Source organism: Camelus bactrianus, chromosome 33, assembly GCF_048773025.1.
Source record: "Camelus bactrianus isolate YW-2024 breed Bactrian camel chromosome 33, ASM4877302v1, whole genome shotgun sequence".
Taxonomy (NCBI): Eukaryota; Metazoa; Chordata; class Mammalia; order Artiodactyla; family Camelidae; genus Camelus; species Camelus bactrianus.
Window position 1 is genome coordinate 17,791,329 of NC_133571.1, and position 19,536 is coordinate 17,810,864.

Genomic DNA, 19,536 nt, shown 5'->3' on the forward strand with positions numbered 1-19,536 from the left:
CCATCAAGACCCCTCCTTCTACTTGACTTGCTAATAGCCCCAATAGCTTTTTTAGAATCAGTCATTTATGGTGACGAGAGAGAACTGAACTTGAAGGGAATTTTCAAGGTTATTTGGATATATAAAGGAAGTTGACTAGTATAAATTATTCATGAAAGGTTGTTTCCTGAAACTGAGCTTAAGATGTATTAATGCCCATACTCATGATGCATAAACCATCATGGATTCAATCAAATTTGTTAAGAATATGAAAGCCAGACACACTCATTTCTGTACTTTCTTCATTACCTGATAACTCAAGGTTATTCCAAGCCACTGGAAAGGGGCTCCAGAGATTTAATCTGAGCCATCTGGAAACGAAATAGTCTGACAAAATTGGATGGAAATGTATTAATGAGCAGAAGTCTTCTTCCTTCAATTTCCTCACATTCTAAGAAGGATTTTGTATGTTAGGTCAGTCATACCAAATTGTAAATCTTTTTTTTTAACATAATGTAACTTCTGTGATCTTTAAAATGCATAGAAGAATGTACAGTAGAAGAGCTATACAAAATGTATTCCATATAGATCTGAAATACAGATCTACAGATTCTTGAAAGTAACTTGATTACTGCCTAATTGATATGTGAGACAATATAACTGGTAATACATGCTGCTTTATTAGATCGGCACACTAAGACAAATTATCACGGAACAATGTTGTATTGGGGATTGTTGGAGATGCTGGTACATTTAAGATCTTATAGATTATGAACAATGTGAAAAGACGGTTTACAAAGGGCAAATTCCAGTGTTTGCTGCTAAAGCCTCTTTTGTTGATGAAGTTAGACATTTACTATTAGAAATGACTTGTTATGATGACAAAATGAGAGGCCTTTAGGAAAGACAGGTATTTTAATAATTAATAAAGGTTTATACTTAAATATCTGTGAAACTTTTCCTCCTTTGAATTGTGCAAGACACTACATTTAACTGTTCCCATGACACTGGTTGGAATCATGAGATAACATCTCTTAAGATGATTTAGCCAGATCAGCCTGTCTCCAGTTTGTTATTTAGGAATGCTCTATAAATAAAAACCAAGTGGAGGAGAACTGTGTGGTATGAGCGTAATATGATGCCCCTTCAGAGGTTCAGCTCTTACCCTGAGGAGTATGACACACAAATCTCTACTATCAGCCGCAGTATCTAGAATCCGCCCTAGATCTTCCTCTCCAAACTCCTGTTGGATGTTTTTTCCATATGTATATCCTGAATCATACAAAATAGTATCCTTCCAGAGTTATATTTAACTCGTCAATCTTGGAGGTATCAGATTCCAAGAGCCATGCTTATGTATCTCCACTTTCTTTCATTTTTTTGACTATCGTCTACCACCCACCTTGTGCACACACGCAGTAATACGTGAACACAATTTTTACATAAATGCTTTTGTGTTAATATAAATACATAGACTTGCAAAGGTAAAACTTCAACTCAACTTAAAAAGTGGGATTTATTTATATAAATGAGATCACTTCAGTCCAGTTAGGTGGCAGGGGGGCAAAGTCTGTAAACTTACTGAATATTGGAAATCATATACAGCAAATAAGGGGGCAGGCTGTTATTTCTAGATGATGCAAATTTTCATTTATGTTACACCATAAATTGAGGTATGCTCTTGGGGACCTTCTTTAGGAAATTTCTCTGTGCTGTGGGACTAATTGACTCAAATATAATATGATCTTGAGAGACTCATCCCCCTCTCTGGAGCTCCAATCTACTACCTAAACTTTTCAGAGAATAGTAGATAAAGACAGGAAATGGTTGTGGGGTGGCCAGGAAGACCTCTCCAAATCTAAAGAATGAATCTGTGAGTGGTTTTCCATCACAAAGGGGCAACTGATTTCTGTGTTAAGTTTTTTGGGAGGCAGTGAAGGTATAGTGGAAAGAACTTTAAACTTGGAGTCAGAAGATTTGGGTATGACTTGCTCTTCATTTTTCAGTTTTAGAAAAGTTTTTAACTCTCTGAATGTCAGTGTCCTTTTTTGGAAATTGGGGTTAATTACCATGACCTTACAAGAACTTTGTGAGACTTAAGTGATCATAAAATTATATTATAACAATTAAGCAATTAAAAAATAACTATTTATAATTACCATTATTTATGAATGAATGTTAGAAAGTCAGAGTTGGTAATTTAGAAGATCTTCCTACTGTTCTTTGTGTGAGACCCTACTGTACATCTAACAGATGGAGGAACTTGGGCAATTTGCTTAAACTCCTGTGCCTCAGTTTCCTAATGTGAAGGAGAGTTAACACTACCTGTCTCATAGAGTCGTGGTAAGGACAAAAGGCACTAATGTACATAAAGCACTCAGTATAGTGTCTGGACATGTTTATATTAACATAAATCAGGATGTTTGTCACTTTTTTAAAACTACAGATCATACACAAAAGCATCCCAAAGAGTTTCCATCATTCTAAGGCACTCTTGTTCAGTGGAATTCTGGCCTTCCACATGGCATGTGTCTCTATTCTATTGAGATATATTAAGAATGGTATTCAGTTATTACTGTAACTCATATAGCTATATTCATAATTCTTACTGTTATACAAGTGAATAGATTTATCATATTTAAATCAAAGCCACCTGTTCACTAGGAGTAATATTTGTTAAGCTTTATTGTGCCTTCTCAGATATATTTGAAAAGACGAACTATGTAATAAAGTCAAAGAATTTCAGAGGACATTAATGGTGCATGTAGGATAACTCTGCGTGCAAATTAGAAGCACAGGGTCATCACATCCCTGAAAGAATAGCATCTTACCCCTACCTAAAACCTTACAGTAGTGAGAACACAATCCTTCACAGGGAAACTTACCCATGATTTATTTTTCTATACTGAAATTAAAATCTAACTTTTTATTAGTTCCACTCTTTTTTACTGGTTATTCACCATAGAAAAGCATGCAGCAAATCTACATAGCACCTGAAGACAAGTGTCATGTCTCTGCTTCTCTAAGCCACATTTCCTGGGAGCTTTCACAGTAAAAGGGTTAGAAGCTTTAGCTCTGGAGTCAGACTTGAGTTTTAATCTCAGATGAGTTACTTTCTAGCTACGTGATCAAGTTACTAAAACTCTGTGCTTTTATTTCCTCTTCCACTTAATAAGGTGGTTCTGAGATTTAAATGTAAAAATAAAAGAACATAAAAATAAATTAGCATAGCACTTACAATGCTGTCAATATTAGCTGTTATTTTTAATAAACTATTCTCCGATGGGATGATTTAAAGCCACTTTACATCTTTATAATCTTCCTTTGAACGTATTTAGGTTATTAATGTCGTTTATCAGGTACACTTGCTAAAAGAACACATAACGTGATAATTAAATAATTGCTTATTATTTATTACATAGCTTCTCAGTTTGACCAGTGTTCACGCCTTGGAGATCTGTGTTCTCTTTTGAAGTCCAATGTTCTAACAGAGATGAGGAATGCCTCGGTGGTGACCGCGTTTATTCTGCTGGGCATCCCGCACACACACGGCCTGGAGGCCACGCTCTTTGTCCTGTTTCTGTCCTTCTACGTCCTCACGCTTATAGGCAACCTGCTCATCCTACTGGCGATTGTCTCCTCCTCTCGGCTTCACACCCCCATGTACTTCTTCCTGTGTAAACTCTCTGTGTGTGACTTATTTTTTCCTTCCGTGAGTTCCCCCAAGATGCTCTTCTACCTCTCAGGGAACAGCCGAGCCGTCTCCTATGCAGGCTGCGTGTCCCAGCTCTTCTTCTACCATTTCCTGGGCTGCACAGAGTGCTTCCTGTACACGGTGATGGCTTACGACCGCTTTGTGGCCGTATGTCACCCTCTGCGCTACACGATAATCATGAGTCACAGAGCGTGTGCCATCCTGGCCATGGGGACCTCACTTTTTGGCTGCGTTCAGGCCACCTTTCTAACTACTCTCACCTTCCAGCTGCCCTACTGCGGCCCCAACGAGGTGGACTATTACTTCTGTGACATCCCAGTGATGCTGAAGCTGGCTTGTGCAGACACCTCGGCCCTGGAGATGGTGGGGCTCATCAGTGTGGGCCTCATGCCCCTCACCTGCTTCCTCCTCATCCTCACCTCCTACTGTCACATCGTCTACTCCATCCTGCAGATCCGCTCTGCAGAGGGCCGGCGACGCGCCTTCTCCACCTGCAGTGCCCACCTCACTGCCATCCTTCTCTCTTTTATGCCAGTGGTTCTCATCTACCTGCAGCCTACCCCTAACCCCTGGCTTAATGCAACTGTTCAGGTTCTGAATAACCTGGTCGCCCCCGTGCTGAACCCCTTAATCTACAGCCTGAGAAATAAGGAAGTGAAATACTCTCTGAGGAAGCTGCTACAGCACCTGGCCTTCCTTCCTAAGAAGTGATGACATCAGAAGCTACACTTGAATAGCACCACATTGCTTACAGATGGAATTTGCACAGATATTGTCACTGCTCCCTTTTATAGATGAAGAAGCTAAGATTTGAAGGTATGAAGTGGATTGCTCAAGGTCACATAACTAATAAATTATCCTACTCAGGAGAAAAAAAAATCTCTTCCCAGTTGGCAACAGAATAAAACAAAACAAAACAGAAACCTAGACCTTCTGTCCTTCCCTCTTTGTTTTCCTCTCCTCCTCCATCCTCTCCTCATCCCTTCTCCCTTACCCTAGCACTTCCTCATCTTGGCTGGCATGATTATATAATGAACCCCTCAAGTGCCTGCAGCAGATAAGCTCTCATTTCATGCTCTATGATTTGTTGAAAAATGAGAGAATTTCAGCCATGACTTCTGGTGCCATTCTTTGACTTTTGAAATGAAAAGACTTTGTGTAAAGGAAAAGGACTTTGGGACGAGACCTCAGGTAGGTGTCTTAATGCGTGAATCACAGGTATCAATGTGCTCTATCACCCAAAATCTTGTCTGATGGTCTTAAACCTGAAAGCAAGACTTGACTGGGAGCCAAAGCAGTGGATGAAAGAGATGAAGAAGGTAGACCAGGAGAGTCTGCAAAGGGGTGACTAATTCTGTTGTTTTTCAGTATTAAAAATTTCAGTTTGTCTTTAGAATCACAAAGTACAACCAGGGGTCAATGCAAAATCTAAGCTGCTATTGTTCTGTGGTTTTAGATACTCTTTTAACCAAAAAGCTGTGACTTTAATGCTGTCCCACTAACTTTCCTTTGTTCTTTTGCCTAATGAGCTCAGCCTGAGATATATGCTATTCCAATCCAGACAGAAATTTCAAGGGAAAAAAAAAGACCGTGAAAAGGGGAAGATGAGAAAACGATAGGAAGAGAGAGGATGGGAAGAGAAAGGGAGGATGGGAAAAGAAAGGGATGATGGGAAGAGAAGGGGGTGATGGGAAAAGAAAGGGATGATGGGAAGAGAAGGGCAAGAGGTAGAGGCTATTCTGCAATCTGCTTATTTCTTTTCAGGATCAGGGTTTTAGTTGGGGAATCTGCTGCAGTGAACTAGTCACAACATTGTTTTAGGGGCTTATGTCAGGCTGATAAGACAATGCATGTTTTTGAAGAAAGGAACATTTTTTTCCTGCTCACTTCTCTTAAACTCTGTGCCTTTATTCTCTCTATTAGAAATGCTCCTTCCTGCTTCTTCATCTGAACAAACTCATCTGTATGATTAAAGACCCAGTTAAAATATCATTATCTGTGTGAAACCTTCCTTATCCTAAGTTAGCCAGGTTCTCAATTCTTTCTGTTTTGAATCAGACTTTACAAAATCATCACTCCATTGTGCTAGAATAAGTTTTGGCAAAGCATTTTCCAAGAGTAAAAGTGCAGGAAGTTCAGGAAGGGTCAAGACAGAAAAAAAAAAAAAAAAAAAAAAAAGGAAAGAAAAAAAAAGAAAAATCAGTTGCGGACTGGCTGTACAGAATTGACAGTTCTTTGTCTGTTAAACAGATGAAGTTCTAAATTTCAGATGAGTTTTCCGGGTGTTTTGTTGTTGTTGTTGTTTATGATGCAGAATCTCAGAATGCTCGTATCTGTCAGTTATTTCATACTTACCAGTTATCTCCAGAGTCATAAGGGCAGATTCAGATTGATCTTCTGGCCCTTGGAATTTCAGTGGTAGTCACAGCCCTTTATTTTATTGCAAGGACCTCCAATACAATATTGAGTATAATTGATAAAAGTAGGTATCTTTGCCTTGTCCCTAATTTTCAGGGCAACACCTTCAAAATTTCCACATTAAATATGATGCTAGTAGTTGATTTTTCTTAAGTGCCCTTTATTAAACTAAAAAAATTTCCATCTCATTATGATTTACTTGGTGTCTTTGTCATGAATATCATGATGTGAAAATGTCATCAATTTTGTTAATCATTTTTTCTACATCTATTGACATGGTTAGATTTCTTTTTCATTTAATTTGTTAAGGTAGTGAATATATTGTCTGTTTTCAAATATTTCAAATGTTCAAATGAACATTTCTAGAGTAAACCCACTTGGTCATTGTATATTATACCTTTTAGATATTGCTGGATTCAATACACTAGTCTTTTGTTGAGGATTTTCACATCTCTATACATATTGTACATTGATCTATAATCTTCTTTTGAAATATCCTGTCTGGTTTTGGAACAGAGTAATGCTGGTCTCACAAAACTGAGCTGGAAAATGTTCCTTCATCTACTATTTTCTTAAATAGTTATCTTAAGATTTAATATTTCTTCTTTAAAAGTTTGAAAGTATTCACAGACAAAATCATGTGAGTAGGAGATTTCTTAGGCAGAAGTTTTATAATTACAAATTCAAAATGTTTATGAGACTAGGACTATTAAGTTCATCTATTTATTATTATATCTGTAGAGTAAATTCCGTATATTTAAGGAATTGCAGCATATTGTCGATAGCTATTGGTAGATGGTAGTGTGGAAGACTGGGAGCTGGACTGACCCGAGATCAGCTCAACTTTCTTAAACTTACAGCTTAGTCACCTCAGCTTAACACACTTGGTGGAGTCTAAATAACCAACCCTCACTTTGGCTGTGAAATATAGGAAAGATGTCACACGCTCTGGGGAAAAACCAGTTCTTTTATGCAATGTCTGATATGCCTGCCTCATAAAAAAGTGTGTGTGTGTATGTGCGTGTGTGTCATGAGAAAGGGCAAGAAAATCTTCTATTCAAAGAAAAAGATCACCAAGAATTAACCCAGAGAGAAGCTGTATATTAGAACTACCAGAAAAGGATATTCAAATATCTATTATAAATATATTCATGAATTCACAGGAAATACAGGTGAACCAATAAAGAATTCTCAAAAATACACATATATTTATATAACTTCACCTTTACTCGTAGGATTCCTGTCTTCTTTCAATTTTGGAAAATCATCATCAACTATCTTTTCAGATTTAGTACTGTGTACCAGATCTTCCCTCCATTCCCTTCTTCTGAAACCGCTATTGGATTAAAAGTGAAGGCTCACAGTCTGTCTTCTCTTTCAGCCGCTTTTTTGTTTTCACATCATGCTTTCTCTCTTTGATGCATGGATGAATCCTCAGTACTCATTTTTCTGATTCTTTAATTCCTCAGTGGTAACTTCTAGTTCACTAATTAGATTTTTAGCTATGTCCAATCTAGATTTATGTCAAATATTAAAAATTTTTTATTTCAATAACTATATTTTTACCTCCAGGTATAATTGGATTTTGTTTCATTTTTTCTAGTTTTTCATTTTTTAATGGAAGTTTTGTATTTATATATCTTAACAACTGATATGTTTACTTTAAAATCTCATTGAGTATAAATAAACTAAAATGAAATTCTAAAAGATATCAGTCACCCACAGGAAGTCAAGAGAGTGAACCAGAGAAAAAAGAAACAGGAAGAAAAAAATAATAAAATGGTAGATGTAAGCCCTAACATGCCAATAACTGGATTATTATAAATGATTTAACTTACCAATGACCCACTGAATTGCTAAAAACCAACTCTGTCTATAAGAAACTCACTTCAAATAGAGTAACATAAATAGGTGAAAGTAAAAGGATGAAAAAATATATACCATGCAAGCATTAACACTGAAACATTAGAAGTGGATATATTAATATCAGATAAAGTACACTTCAGAGCAATAAGGCAAAACCACAACAACATCAAATTAATAAAGTTCATCTAGTCCAGAAAGGAAAAAGCAAAACTTCTTAATGATACATAATTGTCTGTGAAGAAAAACCATTGAATCTACTCTTATGTCAGAGCTATATAAATACCAGTTGAGTTTAGCGAGATTTTAAGAAACAAGATCAATTTACAAACATTTATCATTTTCAATACATTATCAATAAACATTAAAAAATTTAACTTAAAAATACCATTTGCAAAAGCACAAAACATATAACATTCTTAGTGATAAAGCTGGCAAAATACATGTAAGATCTTTATAAGCAAAACCCATTATTGAGAGAAATTTTTTAAAACTTCTTGAATATCCTGTGTTTCTGAAGCAAAAGACTCATTATTAAGATGACAGTTTTTCTCAGATTTATTCATAGACTCAATATAATCCCATTCAAAATCCCATCAGGCATTTTGTGAAGATTGGTAAGATATTTCTAGAATTCATAAGAAAATACTCAAGTCTCAGAATAGAAAAAACAACTTTGATAATGAAGAATGATGTTGGAAGATGTATACTATAATCTTTAAAACATATTGTGAAGATACAACTAACAAAACAGCATGATTTAGGCATCAAGATAGACAAACAGATCAGTAAAGAAAGACAGAGCGTTCAAAGTAGACCCACACAAAGATGGTCAATTGATCTCAACAGAGTTAGGCCATCTGATGGTGCTAGAAAAATTGGCCATCATATAGCAAACAAACAAGCAAACATAAACAGAGAGACAAAGAGAAAGAAAAACTATAGATATATACAAAACAAACCATGAGTGAATCCCCAAATATGCTGAATTAAAGAAGCTAAGCAAAGAGTCCATACTATATAGTTCTGTTAAGTATAAAACTCTTGAAGCAAACCCATCTACAGTGAATGAAAATGGATCCATGGTTGTCTGGGAAGAAGGCTGAGATGGAGGGATTACAAAGTGGAGTGGATATGATCATTTTATTAATTTCGGTGATGCTTTTATGGGTAAATATGTCAAATTTACCTAATTACACATTTTAAATGTGCGATTTATTGTATGTCAATCATTCCTCAACAAAGCTGCTAAAATTTTGACACACAAACGAACAGACAATTCACCATAGTTTATACTGGCTAAAAGTCACATATTTGAAGTGAGGACCGACCCGGATAAGCGTATGGACATACACTTTGCATAGGCCTGGAATACTCTTAAGAAAATGCCTTGGAGCCCAGGTTATAACTCCTTAAATCACAGGAAGATCAAAGTTCACTTATCCTTTTTCTCCACGTGTAATCCACCAAATCGTCTAGATGGCTTAAGTATAAGAAGCTTTTTCCCTGTTTGGAGATGATGGGATGGGTTTGGCTGCGTTATAGAAAAATTTAAATGCTAAGGACAATTAAGTATTATTTTGTGGTTTTGATAAAACAATTTAATTTTAACATGGTGTCCAAAGTTTTATATTTATTATGGAATCATTATTAAACTTCTTAACACTAAGGGGGAAAAAAGGTCGCCATTTGTTTTAAATACTCCAGGGATCAAGAAGAATGCCTCTATATTGCCAACAAATAGACACTTTGTAATTGTTTCTTTCCTACAGAGTCCAACAACTGGGAAGACAAGCCCCTAAGGGAAACTTGTGCTTCCAATCATCTGCTTCAGGTCCAAACAGATCCCAGTAAAATTGTCCTTCAGTAACAGAGGACTAAGGGTCAGTAGGGTTACTTTCCTTGTTCTGCTTAGTTGGTTTAAGCTAATAACCCTTATCAACACTCCTTGAATTCTTATGCAGAATCAACTCCATGATTTTGCGAGACTCAGAAAGATTCTAGGCCATTAGTGTTTGATGATAAAATTATCGTGTGTGTGCGCGCGCGCACACACACGAGGGTGTACATGCAGGCACTATGTGAGACCAAAGCTAAAACTCATATGAGACCAACAGCACTTTACTGAAGTGGTAATATTCAGGTAAGTCATAAAATTCTATCTACCTTTGATAACATATTGTCATTGAAAGTGAATTTTGAAGACTTAAAAATTCTTATCACCCATGCTCATTATCGATAAGACTGAACAGGAAGGCACTGTCTGCTTCATGACAGGTGGGCAAAAAGTGTGCAATGCAGGGAGACCATTTCTCCTTCCACTAGTTCTGCATCTGTTCCTCTGACCTCATAGTCCTGAGTTTCTTCCCCAAGTCCAGTCATATTAATAATATTCTCATTTATGGTGAACTTGGAAATTTATAGAGCATTCTCACATGCATCAATAATGTAATATTACAAAGCTTAGTGAAGTTGGGGATTCCTCTTTTACTAAAAGGACAGTGGCATTAACCTACTATCCAGCCTACTAGTATTTTTTTTTTTTTTTGCCTTAGAAGTTTGTCAATAACCTCTTACATGCACATATATATTCCCAAAGTGGGTGAGATTTATCAATGGGTCAACTTATGAATAAAAACTCAAGCACCTGACTCATAGCCCAATTCAGAAACTGCTATTTTCAGGGTCAGAAATGATGTCCTTCCCCACTTTATGCTTTTCAAACAGTGGATTTACAAAGTTAATCTTAAAAATGAAATGAATGAATTCCATCATTGTCTCTGACATGTTTATTCACTTATTCCGCATGCTTTTGTCTCTTGGTTGTAATACTAGTGTGAGAACTTTTATTAAATTAGATACTTCTAACTGACAAATACTAAATGTTTCTTTTTTGAGGCTTAAGCATCCCGATTCTCAAACTTCTTCAAACACCCATTCTCAGAGACGGAGTCACCCAAACTCCTATTACATCAGGAGATGTTAAAGGCTCTTTGTATCTAATACTTTGTGATAAAAAACAAAGATCAAACTATTTTATTCAAGTCATACTCCACACAGGTATATTTTTACTATTACCTGAAGTGTGTCAAATTTATAACCGCACTGAATTAAATCTTGTCCCAGTTTTGGTACTCCTCGTGTAGATTTGTCTAAGAGAAGACAGAAATGTAAGGAATGTGAACGCAACCAAAGCAAAGACAAAAAATGAAAGAAAATACAGGAAATTTTGTGTAAATATAGGATACTGTCTGGGGGTGTTGCTTTATTTGAAGATTGAACATTTTAGGAATAGGAGGTGTGCAGAAGTCAATACATAGGTAGAATCTGAAGGAAGAGAGAAAAGGGAATGAATACGGTTCAGGGTCTCTACGAGGGCCTAGATTCTGTGCCAGATGTTTCCAATTCATTGTAACAGATGCTCTGTTGGACTACTGCTCTAGATACACAGCAGTAGGGAGTAAAGGTGAAGAGGAATAGAAAAAGAATGGAGAAGAGGCTCTAAAAATCTCAATGTCTAGCTCAATATCTGGTAATAATAAAAATGACCAAGCCAAAATTTATGGCTAACTTTTTACATGCCAGGCACTGTTTTAACGTTTGTACACATCATACCTAGGTGATCTCATCCAGTTCTTGGTTTTTAGTATCCTATGCGCATTAATTATTCAGAAAACAATGTCCAAGCCAGACCTCTCCTCTGAACTCCAAACACATATAGCCAATCTCCTATTCAGCATATCCATTTGATCATATTATAGACATCAAAATTAAAATGTGCAGAACAGAAACACCTCCAAAAACTGCTTCTCCAACACCACCACTGATCCAATCTCAGAACAATATCCTGGATGCCATCCCTGCCACTCTTGCTCAGATTTCCTTAGCCAACTTGTAAGCAAATGTCATCCAGACTAGGTTTTTCTCAATAATTTTAACATCTCCATCATTACCAGGCTGACCCCAGCAATCCTCTCTCAATGGAAGCACACTGTGTTTCCTGATTTCATGAATCTACTTCTACACTCCATAATAAACATTCATGACAAAGTAACCAAAGCCTGAGAGATCCTTCTAAACATGCATTTGAATGTGTAATACTCCACTTTCTGCAAACTCTCCAACATTGCCCCATCAAACCCAAAATTAAGAGTCACAGCTTTTACCAAGTTCTGCATCTGGTGCAGAGCCTCCACTTACCATTGTCTTCCTGGCTCCATCTGGTCCAGCCACACTGGCCTTCTGGCGTTTCTCCAACATGCCAAGCATGCTCTGTCTCAGAGCCTTTACACCTGACGTTCCCTCTGCACTGAACAAGCTTCTCCCAGAGTTTTACCTAGACATAAATGACATATAACATTGTATTAGTTTTAGGTGTACACCATGATGATTTGATATATGCATATATTACAAAATTATTCTTGCACTAAGTTTATTTAACACCTGTCACCTCACCTAGTTACAATTTGTTTCTTGTCATGAGAGCCTTTAAAACCTACTCGTTTAGCAACTTTCAAATATATGCTACAGCATTGCTAACTATAGTCACCACGTTGTACGTTATACCCTCAGGACTATTATCTTACAACCGAAGGTTTGTGCCTTTTGACACCTTCACCCACTTTGCCAGTCTTTATACAAACACCGGCAGGGCTGCTCCTCTGCTGGTTCACAAACTGGCTCCCATACACAGAGGACAAGGAGAGACTGAGGAAAGAGGCAGACCACCTCCGACTGGTAGGTGGCAGGTTTAATAAGCTACGAGGCTTGTCTTGAGTGGCCATGTGGCAGTAGATCCTCACACTCACCAAAAAGAATCTTGAAAGTTTATATAGGGTCTTAACAGGGTTCAGTCACATATGCTGTCCAAATGGTCTCCATCACACATTGCTCTCTAAAGGCTGCATCCTTGAAAATGGCTCCCACTGTGGGAATCATGGGCAGAACATACATTCCAAGGACAGGCAAGGGGGTGAGGGACCTCTGAGTGCCTGGGTGAAGCTTGCAGGTCAACCAGTGGTGCCCTTCTCCCGATGACCTCCTTCAAGAGTCCCTCACTTCATTCAGGACTCAGCTCACGTGTCACCTCTCTGGAGTGTACTCCTTGACTGCCCTCTCTAATTTCCAACCCCTTTCCTTACGCGGCTTTATTTTCTTCAGGTATTTCTCATTGCTTGACTCTAAGTTCTGTATCTATTTCTTTGTTGGTTTACTGACACACCTACATGGTAGAATGTAAGCGTTATGAGAGTAGCAATTTGTCTTATTGAGTATTGTATTTTTAGCATGTCACTATTTTTACAGAAAAATGTGTGTGAGTGTACATGCACAAATATTTCCTTTCTGTTTTTCCACCTTAACGGTACTGAAGGGACAACACAGTTCGTGTTTTCCTTGTTTGAGATGGAAGACTGAGGACCTAAGACATGACACTTTCTTTCCCATTTTTGCAGACCTAACACTAGGGTGAATCTTGCAGAGAAATCCGTTTGAGGGGAGAGCAGGGAATGTTCAGAATCATTCAGGGGATGGAGTTTCTCAGTCAGTAGGTTCCCTCTCCTTGGATGGAACGCTCATTCTGCTCATTTATAGCTTTTACTCTGTGACTTTGGCCCCTTTCCTAGACTTTGGTTCCTTCCCCTCTTTTCTGATTAGAAACAATCTTCTTGGCTTCTACCCCATCAGGAATAATCTGCATCACAGTCAAGCACCAGGCTTTTGGGGTTGCTGCCTCCGGTTTTACTGGAGAGGGAGGGTCCAGGGGATTGAAGAAACGGTGAAATGAGAGAAGGAAAATTCTGTCCTGGTCCAAACTTCTTTTCCCTACTCCTTTCGGTTTTTCCAATAGTTACATCTGCACATGGCAGCAGCTTCCTTCACTCCACAGGTCAAATTTTGATGCTTTATGCTACTTAGCTTAGAAAGACTTTAAAAGGGAAAGTTCATGCCACTCTTTTTCATGTTAACGGTAGAGAAATTCTGTGAGCCCAGGTTGAGCTAGTATCAGTCATTCCCAGCACACACATCACACTGTATGAGAAAATGTTATGGGAAAGGGAGTTTGTCCTCTGTGTAACCCTTTTCTCCTGTGCTCACAGATGTCCTCAGAGAGAGGATGGCTCCTGGAAATGGCTCTTTCGTGACTGAATTCATTTTGGTGGGATTAACAGACCAACCAGATCTCCAGCTCCCTCTGTTCTTCCTGTTTCTAGTAATGTATATGGTCACTGTGTTGGGAAATTTGGGCTTGATAATCCTAATTGGGCTGAATTCACACCTCCACACCCCCATGTACTTTTTCCTCTTTAATTTGTCTTTCATTGATCTCTGTTATTCTTCTGTATTCACACCCAAAATGCTGATTAACTTCATATCAAAGAAGAATATTATCTCCTACACGGGGTGCATGACCCAGCTTTACTTTTTCAGTTTTTTTGGTATCTCTGAGTGCTATGTGCTGACAGCAATGGCTTATGATCGGTATGTGGCCATCTGTCACCCACTTATGTACAACATTTCCATGTCTCCTAAAGTGTGTTCCAGCATTATGCTTGGTTCACACCTCCTGGCATCTTCTGGTGCCATGGCTCTCCCTGGATGCATGCTAAGATTGGCTTTCTGTGATGCAAGTACCATCAACCACTACTTCTGTGACATTTTCCCTCTGCTCCAGCTCTCCTGCACCAGCACCTATACCCCCGAGCTGGTAGCTTCCATTATAGCCGGAATCGATGTCACTGTGCCCAGTATCACCATACTTGTCACTTATGGTTTCATCCTCTCCAACATCCTCCATATCAGCTCCAGGTCCAAAGCCTTCAGTACCTGCAGTTCCCATATAACTGCTGTTTCTCTCTTCTTTGGAGCAATTGCATTTATGTATCTCAAACCATCTTCTTCTGTGTCTATGGATGAAGGAAAAATCTCTTCTGTCTTTTACACCAATACGGTTCCCTTGCTGAACCCCCTAATTTACAGCTTGAGGAACAAAGACGTAAAACTTGCTCCGAGGAAAACCCTGAGTAGGAAAACGTTTTGATCAGAAAGCATCTGTGTAGTGCAGCTAGTTACAGGACAGGGAGATTCTGTGTGTTTAATTAAATATTTTACTGACAGCTTTTTAATGCTATTTTTTTTCTGAACATGATTAAGACAATTTGTGCCTTCTCTCAATAACCTATTCCAATTTTTATAGCTGAGACTTCTTTCTAACCACTTGCACAATATCTACTCCATCATTTTTCCTGCTTAGTAATAAACACCAAATTACAAATACTTTGTCTCCTTTTTTACCATTGTCATTTAGAACTTTTAAAATTTTTATTAGAAAGAGGAAATGGTCTCCAAACAATCAAATTTGAGACCCTTTATCTAATGAGAGATCAATGATTAAGAGATCAATGAGCTGAGTGAAAGAAAAATGAGCTAGGTAATACTAGAGCGACACTGTTTTACTGGAGGTGCACTTATTGCTAATAGAAGCATGAATCAGGTACTCTGTTTCTACCCCCATCTTTGCATTCTGTGGGAAGAATATGTCTCCTTTAAATGCCAGACATTGAAGGTTCCTTTAAGACTACTGACTAGAATCCATTTTGCACCGTAAATATTTTGCATCAAGCTTATTTCAGCAGAGTTTTCCTTTTGACCTTTGTACAGTGAAACCAGGACATAACAGGCCGTCAGAAAAGATTCATTCATAGATGGGAAAATGAAGCTCAGAATGGTTAATAACTTACTTAAAGTCACACAGCTTCATAAAGAAAAGGTTGAGACTGCACTCTTACCCTTCCAATTTCTACTCTACTATTCTCTATAGTCTACTTACATCTATTTCATTACAGTATATTCTTTTCGGTAAGACTGTAGGATGAGAAAATACTTCAGTGTGAGGTTGACTGTTCTTTGCTGCAGAGTGATATATGAATTTCTCTCATGCTCTGTGTTACTTTTTGTGTGTTTAGGCAAAGAGTTTCACAGTACCTGTATAATTTAAAGAGAAGTACAGTAATCTGAGATTTACCCCGTTTTGGGTATCAAATGTCCTATCAATGACTTATAGGAAAAATGTTTCCTCTGAGATTTGCTAGTTCATAAATTGTCCACACCGTCAATAGCATAGCTCTTGGTAAAGGAAAGAATTTGGGAACACTAGGTCTTGAGGGGAAAGTCTTACAATTTCAACTGTCCTAAAGTAAGGCTTTCTTCTGTATCAGAACTACAACAGTGTGTGAAAACTGAACTGTGTTAATTCTCCCTATGAATTATGGGATGTGAATTAAGGGACAGTTATGTGGTCTAAAACAGTCCCTGTCAGTGAGGGGAATTATCCTTTTGGAACTTGTCTCAGCTATATTCTAAGTAAACAGCTCCCTCTGATGGGGACTTTTCTCTTAGACAATATTTGAATTAATTTAAAAGAAAAAAGAAATTGCTCTAAGAAATATCCCAAGAAGGCTTTAGTATATTTTTTAAAATCAAGTAAAGATCCTTGATATATAAGTATTGTTTTTAAAACTGCAAAAATATAATAAATTTTAATATGGTGGAAGAAAAGCTAGGTAATTACTTTGCATTTTCCCTTCACTTGCCTTTATCTCAACATGAGAATTTGAATTCTTTTTTCCCTCCAAATATATTGAGGTATAACTGACATGTAACACTGGTAGCTTTAAGGTTTACAATGTGTTGATTTAATAAGTATCTACTGCCATGTGATTACCACTGCAGTGTTACCTAACACCCCCATCAAGCTACATACTACCTTTTTTTTGGGTAGTGAGAACTTTTAAAATCTACTCTCTTAGCAACTTTCAAGTATGTGATATAGAAGTACAATGAAATATTATTGTCATGAGAAAGAATGAAATTTTGCCTTTTGCAATACCATCGATGGTCCTAGAGGACATGTTTTAAAGTGAAATAAAAGAAACAAAGAAAGACAAATATTGCATGATATAACATGTGTGTGAAATCTTAAACAACAACAACAACTAAAACTCATAGAAACAAAGAATAGAAAGGTGGTTGCCAAGGGAAGGTGGGTTGGAGAAGTGAGGAGATTTTGGTCAAAAAGTAGAAACTTCCAGTTAGAAAACAAGTAAGTTCTGAGGATCTAATGAACAGCACTGTGACTACAGACAGTATCTGAATTATTTCGAGGAGCGCCAAGAGTTGAAGGAAGCCGCTGTTTCAAAGAGTAGTTAGTTCAAGGAGAGGCACATTTTAAAGTCTCTTTCTTTTTCCTCCTCACCTTCAATCTTCTGGTTCTGAATGATAAAAATTAATGAAAATAGTAGCTTGAAAGCAACTAACACCACCCCACCTTTGTGTTTAACTGTTAACCAAGTGGAATAAAAAGCCATGAAAGCAAATACAGTAAAGTACTTATACAAATAACACGTGGAAGAAAACCGAAGAGCTCAAGTGTAGAGGCAAATTGCCTGCATTTAATTTCATGACAGTCGTAAATACATAACTCATATTTCAGTGAAGAAAATTCAGAAACAACCCCCATGTTTACGGCCACTTGGCATTGATGCCAAGACTCTTCTGTGGTGAGACAGTAGTCTTTTCAACAAATGGTACTGGGACAACAGAATGTTCACATGGAAAGGAAAGAAACTGGACCCCTAACTTGCACAGTAAACAAAATTAACTGCAAATAAATTGTAGATCTAAATGTAAGAAGTAGTATAATAAAATTCATTGAAGAAAATATCTAAGAAAATCTTTGGAATCAAGGGTTGGGCAATGATTTCTTGGATATGACACCAACACAGTACTAGTGACAATAGAAAAAAATATTAGACAAAATGTAATTCAACAGAATTTGTACCACAAAACATGGTGTATCCACAGAGTGAAGTATTACTTGGCAACAAATGCAAAAGAAAAACAACGAAATGCCTTTAAATTTATAACATGGAGGAACCTTGAAAACATTATGCCAAACAAGAAAAGCCAGTCACACACAAAAACCACGTATTATATTCTTCCATTTATATGAAATACCCAGAGCATTCAAATCCATAGGGACAGAAATTAGATTGGTGGCTGCCTGGGGTTAGGGTGAGGAATAGGAAACTGATAGCTTAAAGGGTAGGGGATTTCCTTTAGGAATGGTGAAAAGGTCCTAAAATATACTGTGGCAATGTTTGTACAGCTCAGTGAGTAAAGTGAAAACTATTTAATTCTACAATTATATGGTATGTGAATAATATCAATAAATCTGTTACCAGAAAAATACTACTAAGTTCTAAAAAAAAAATGAAATGAAAAGAAATATCAGAAAGCATTCTGAAATTAATGAAAATGAAAACAAAACTTACCAAAATACTTGCAATATCGTTTAACAAAATGTTTGCACAGCAATTTAGGCACCTCAGTATCTATACTGGCAAAGAAGAGATAGTTCAAGTCAAAGACAAAGTCAAAGTCAAATATCTTATCTCATGAAAACACACAAAATAAAAATAAACCCAAAATATGCAGGAAAAAAATAAATGATAAATGTAATGGCAGAAAGCAGTAAAACAGGGGGAAAAGCAATTTATAAAATCAATTCACCTAAAAACTGTTTTTGAGATTAATAAGGGTGATAATCCTGTGGCCAGACGGATTAAGCAAAGAAAGAGAAAGGCAAACATCATAATACAGAAATATTAGAGGTTGTTGCTACAGATTCTATGGACCTAAAAGGAAAGTAAGGGAATGTTACGAATAAATCGGTACTAAAACTTTCGACAACCAATTAAGTGAATACATTTATTGAAAGATGCAAGCTTCTAAAGCTCACTTAAATAATTTCAATATAAATTTTATAATTATTGTTTTAATTCCATGAAAAAACACCATTGGAATTTTAATAGGGATGGAAAAACACCCCCAAATAGCCAAAGAATTCTGGAGAAAGAAGAACAAAACTAGAGGGATCCTAACCCCTTCAAACTATATTACAAAGCTATAGTAATCAAAACAGTATGTTATTGTTTTAAAAACACACACACAGATCAATGGAACAGAATAGAGAGCCCAGAAATAAATCCACACATATACGAACAATTAATTTATGACAAAGAAACAAAGAACACACAATGGGTAGAAGGACAGTATCTACACTAAATGAGTTTGGGAAAATTGAACAGCGACATGTAAAAGAATAAAATTAGACCAGTATCTTATACCAGACACAAAAACTAACTCAAATGGATTAAAGAATTAGCTATACAACACTTAAATGCACTAACAAAAATATTATCTTTCCTCTATTAAAATTTTGCCACGCTTAACTTTTACAATATGTATGTATATCTGTTTTTCTGTTTAACCTTTTTCAAAATAATCTGAAAGAATAAAACCTAATTAAAAAAATAGTTTTTTCAGAAATTTAAACAGATTTCATTTGTATTTTGAGTCTCATCAAATAAAGGAATAATTACAAGTTTTAATCCACTCTTTGGGCCAGTTCAAATAGTAATAAAATATATAATGGACTGAACACACTCTGCAATGTCTAAAAAGATTCCCAAACAACACAGGTATTATTTATCTATTAAGAT

The 19,536-nt window shown here is 36.8% G+C and overlaps 2 protein-coding genes across 2 annotated transcripts; both read left to right on the plus strand.

Annotated features, from left to right (window-relative positions):
• Positions 1 to 3,472: 3,472 nt before the first annotated feature.
• Positions 3,473 to 4,405, plus strand: LOC105074143 (olfactory receptor 10D1B-like). Its single transcript, XM_010961617.2, has one exon. It carries the CDS (start codon positions 3,473 to 3,475, stop codon positions 4,403 to 4,405), a length of 933 nt encoding a protein of 310 aa, XP_010959919.2.
• A 9,676-nt stretch (positions 4,406 to 14,081) lies between these two features.
• LOC105074144 (olfactory receptor 8B3-like) lies at positions 14,082 to 15,014 on the plus strand. The gene has a single exon (XM_010961618.3). It carries the CDS (start codon positions 14,091 to 14,093, stop codon positions 15,012 to 15,014), a length of 924 nt encoding a protein of 307 aa, XP_010959920.2. The 5' UTR covers positions 14,082 to 14,090.
• The last annotated feature ends 4,522 nt before the right edge of the window (positions 15,015 to 19,536 follow it).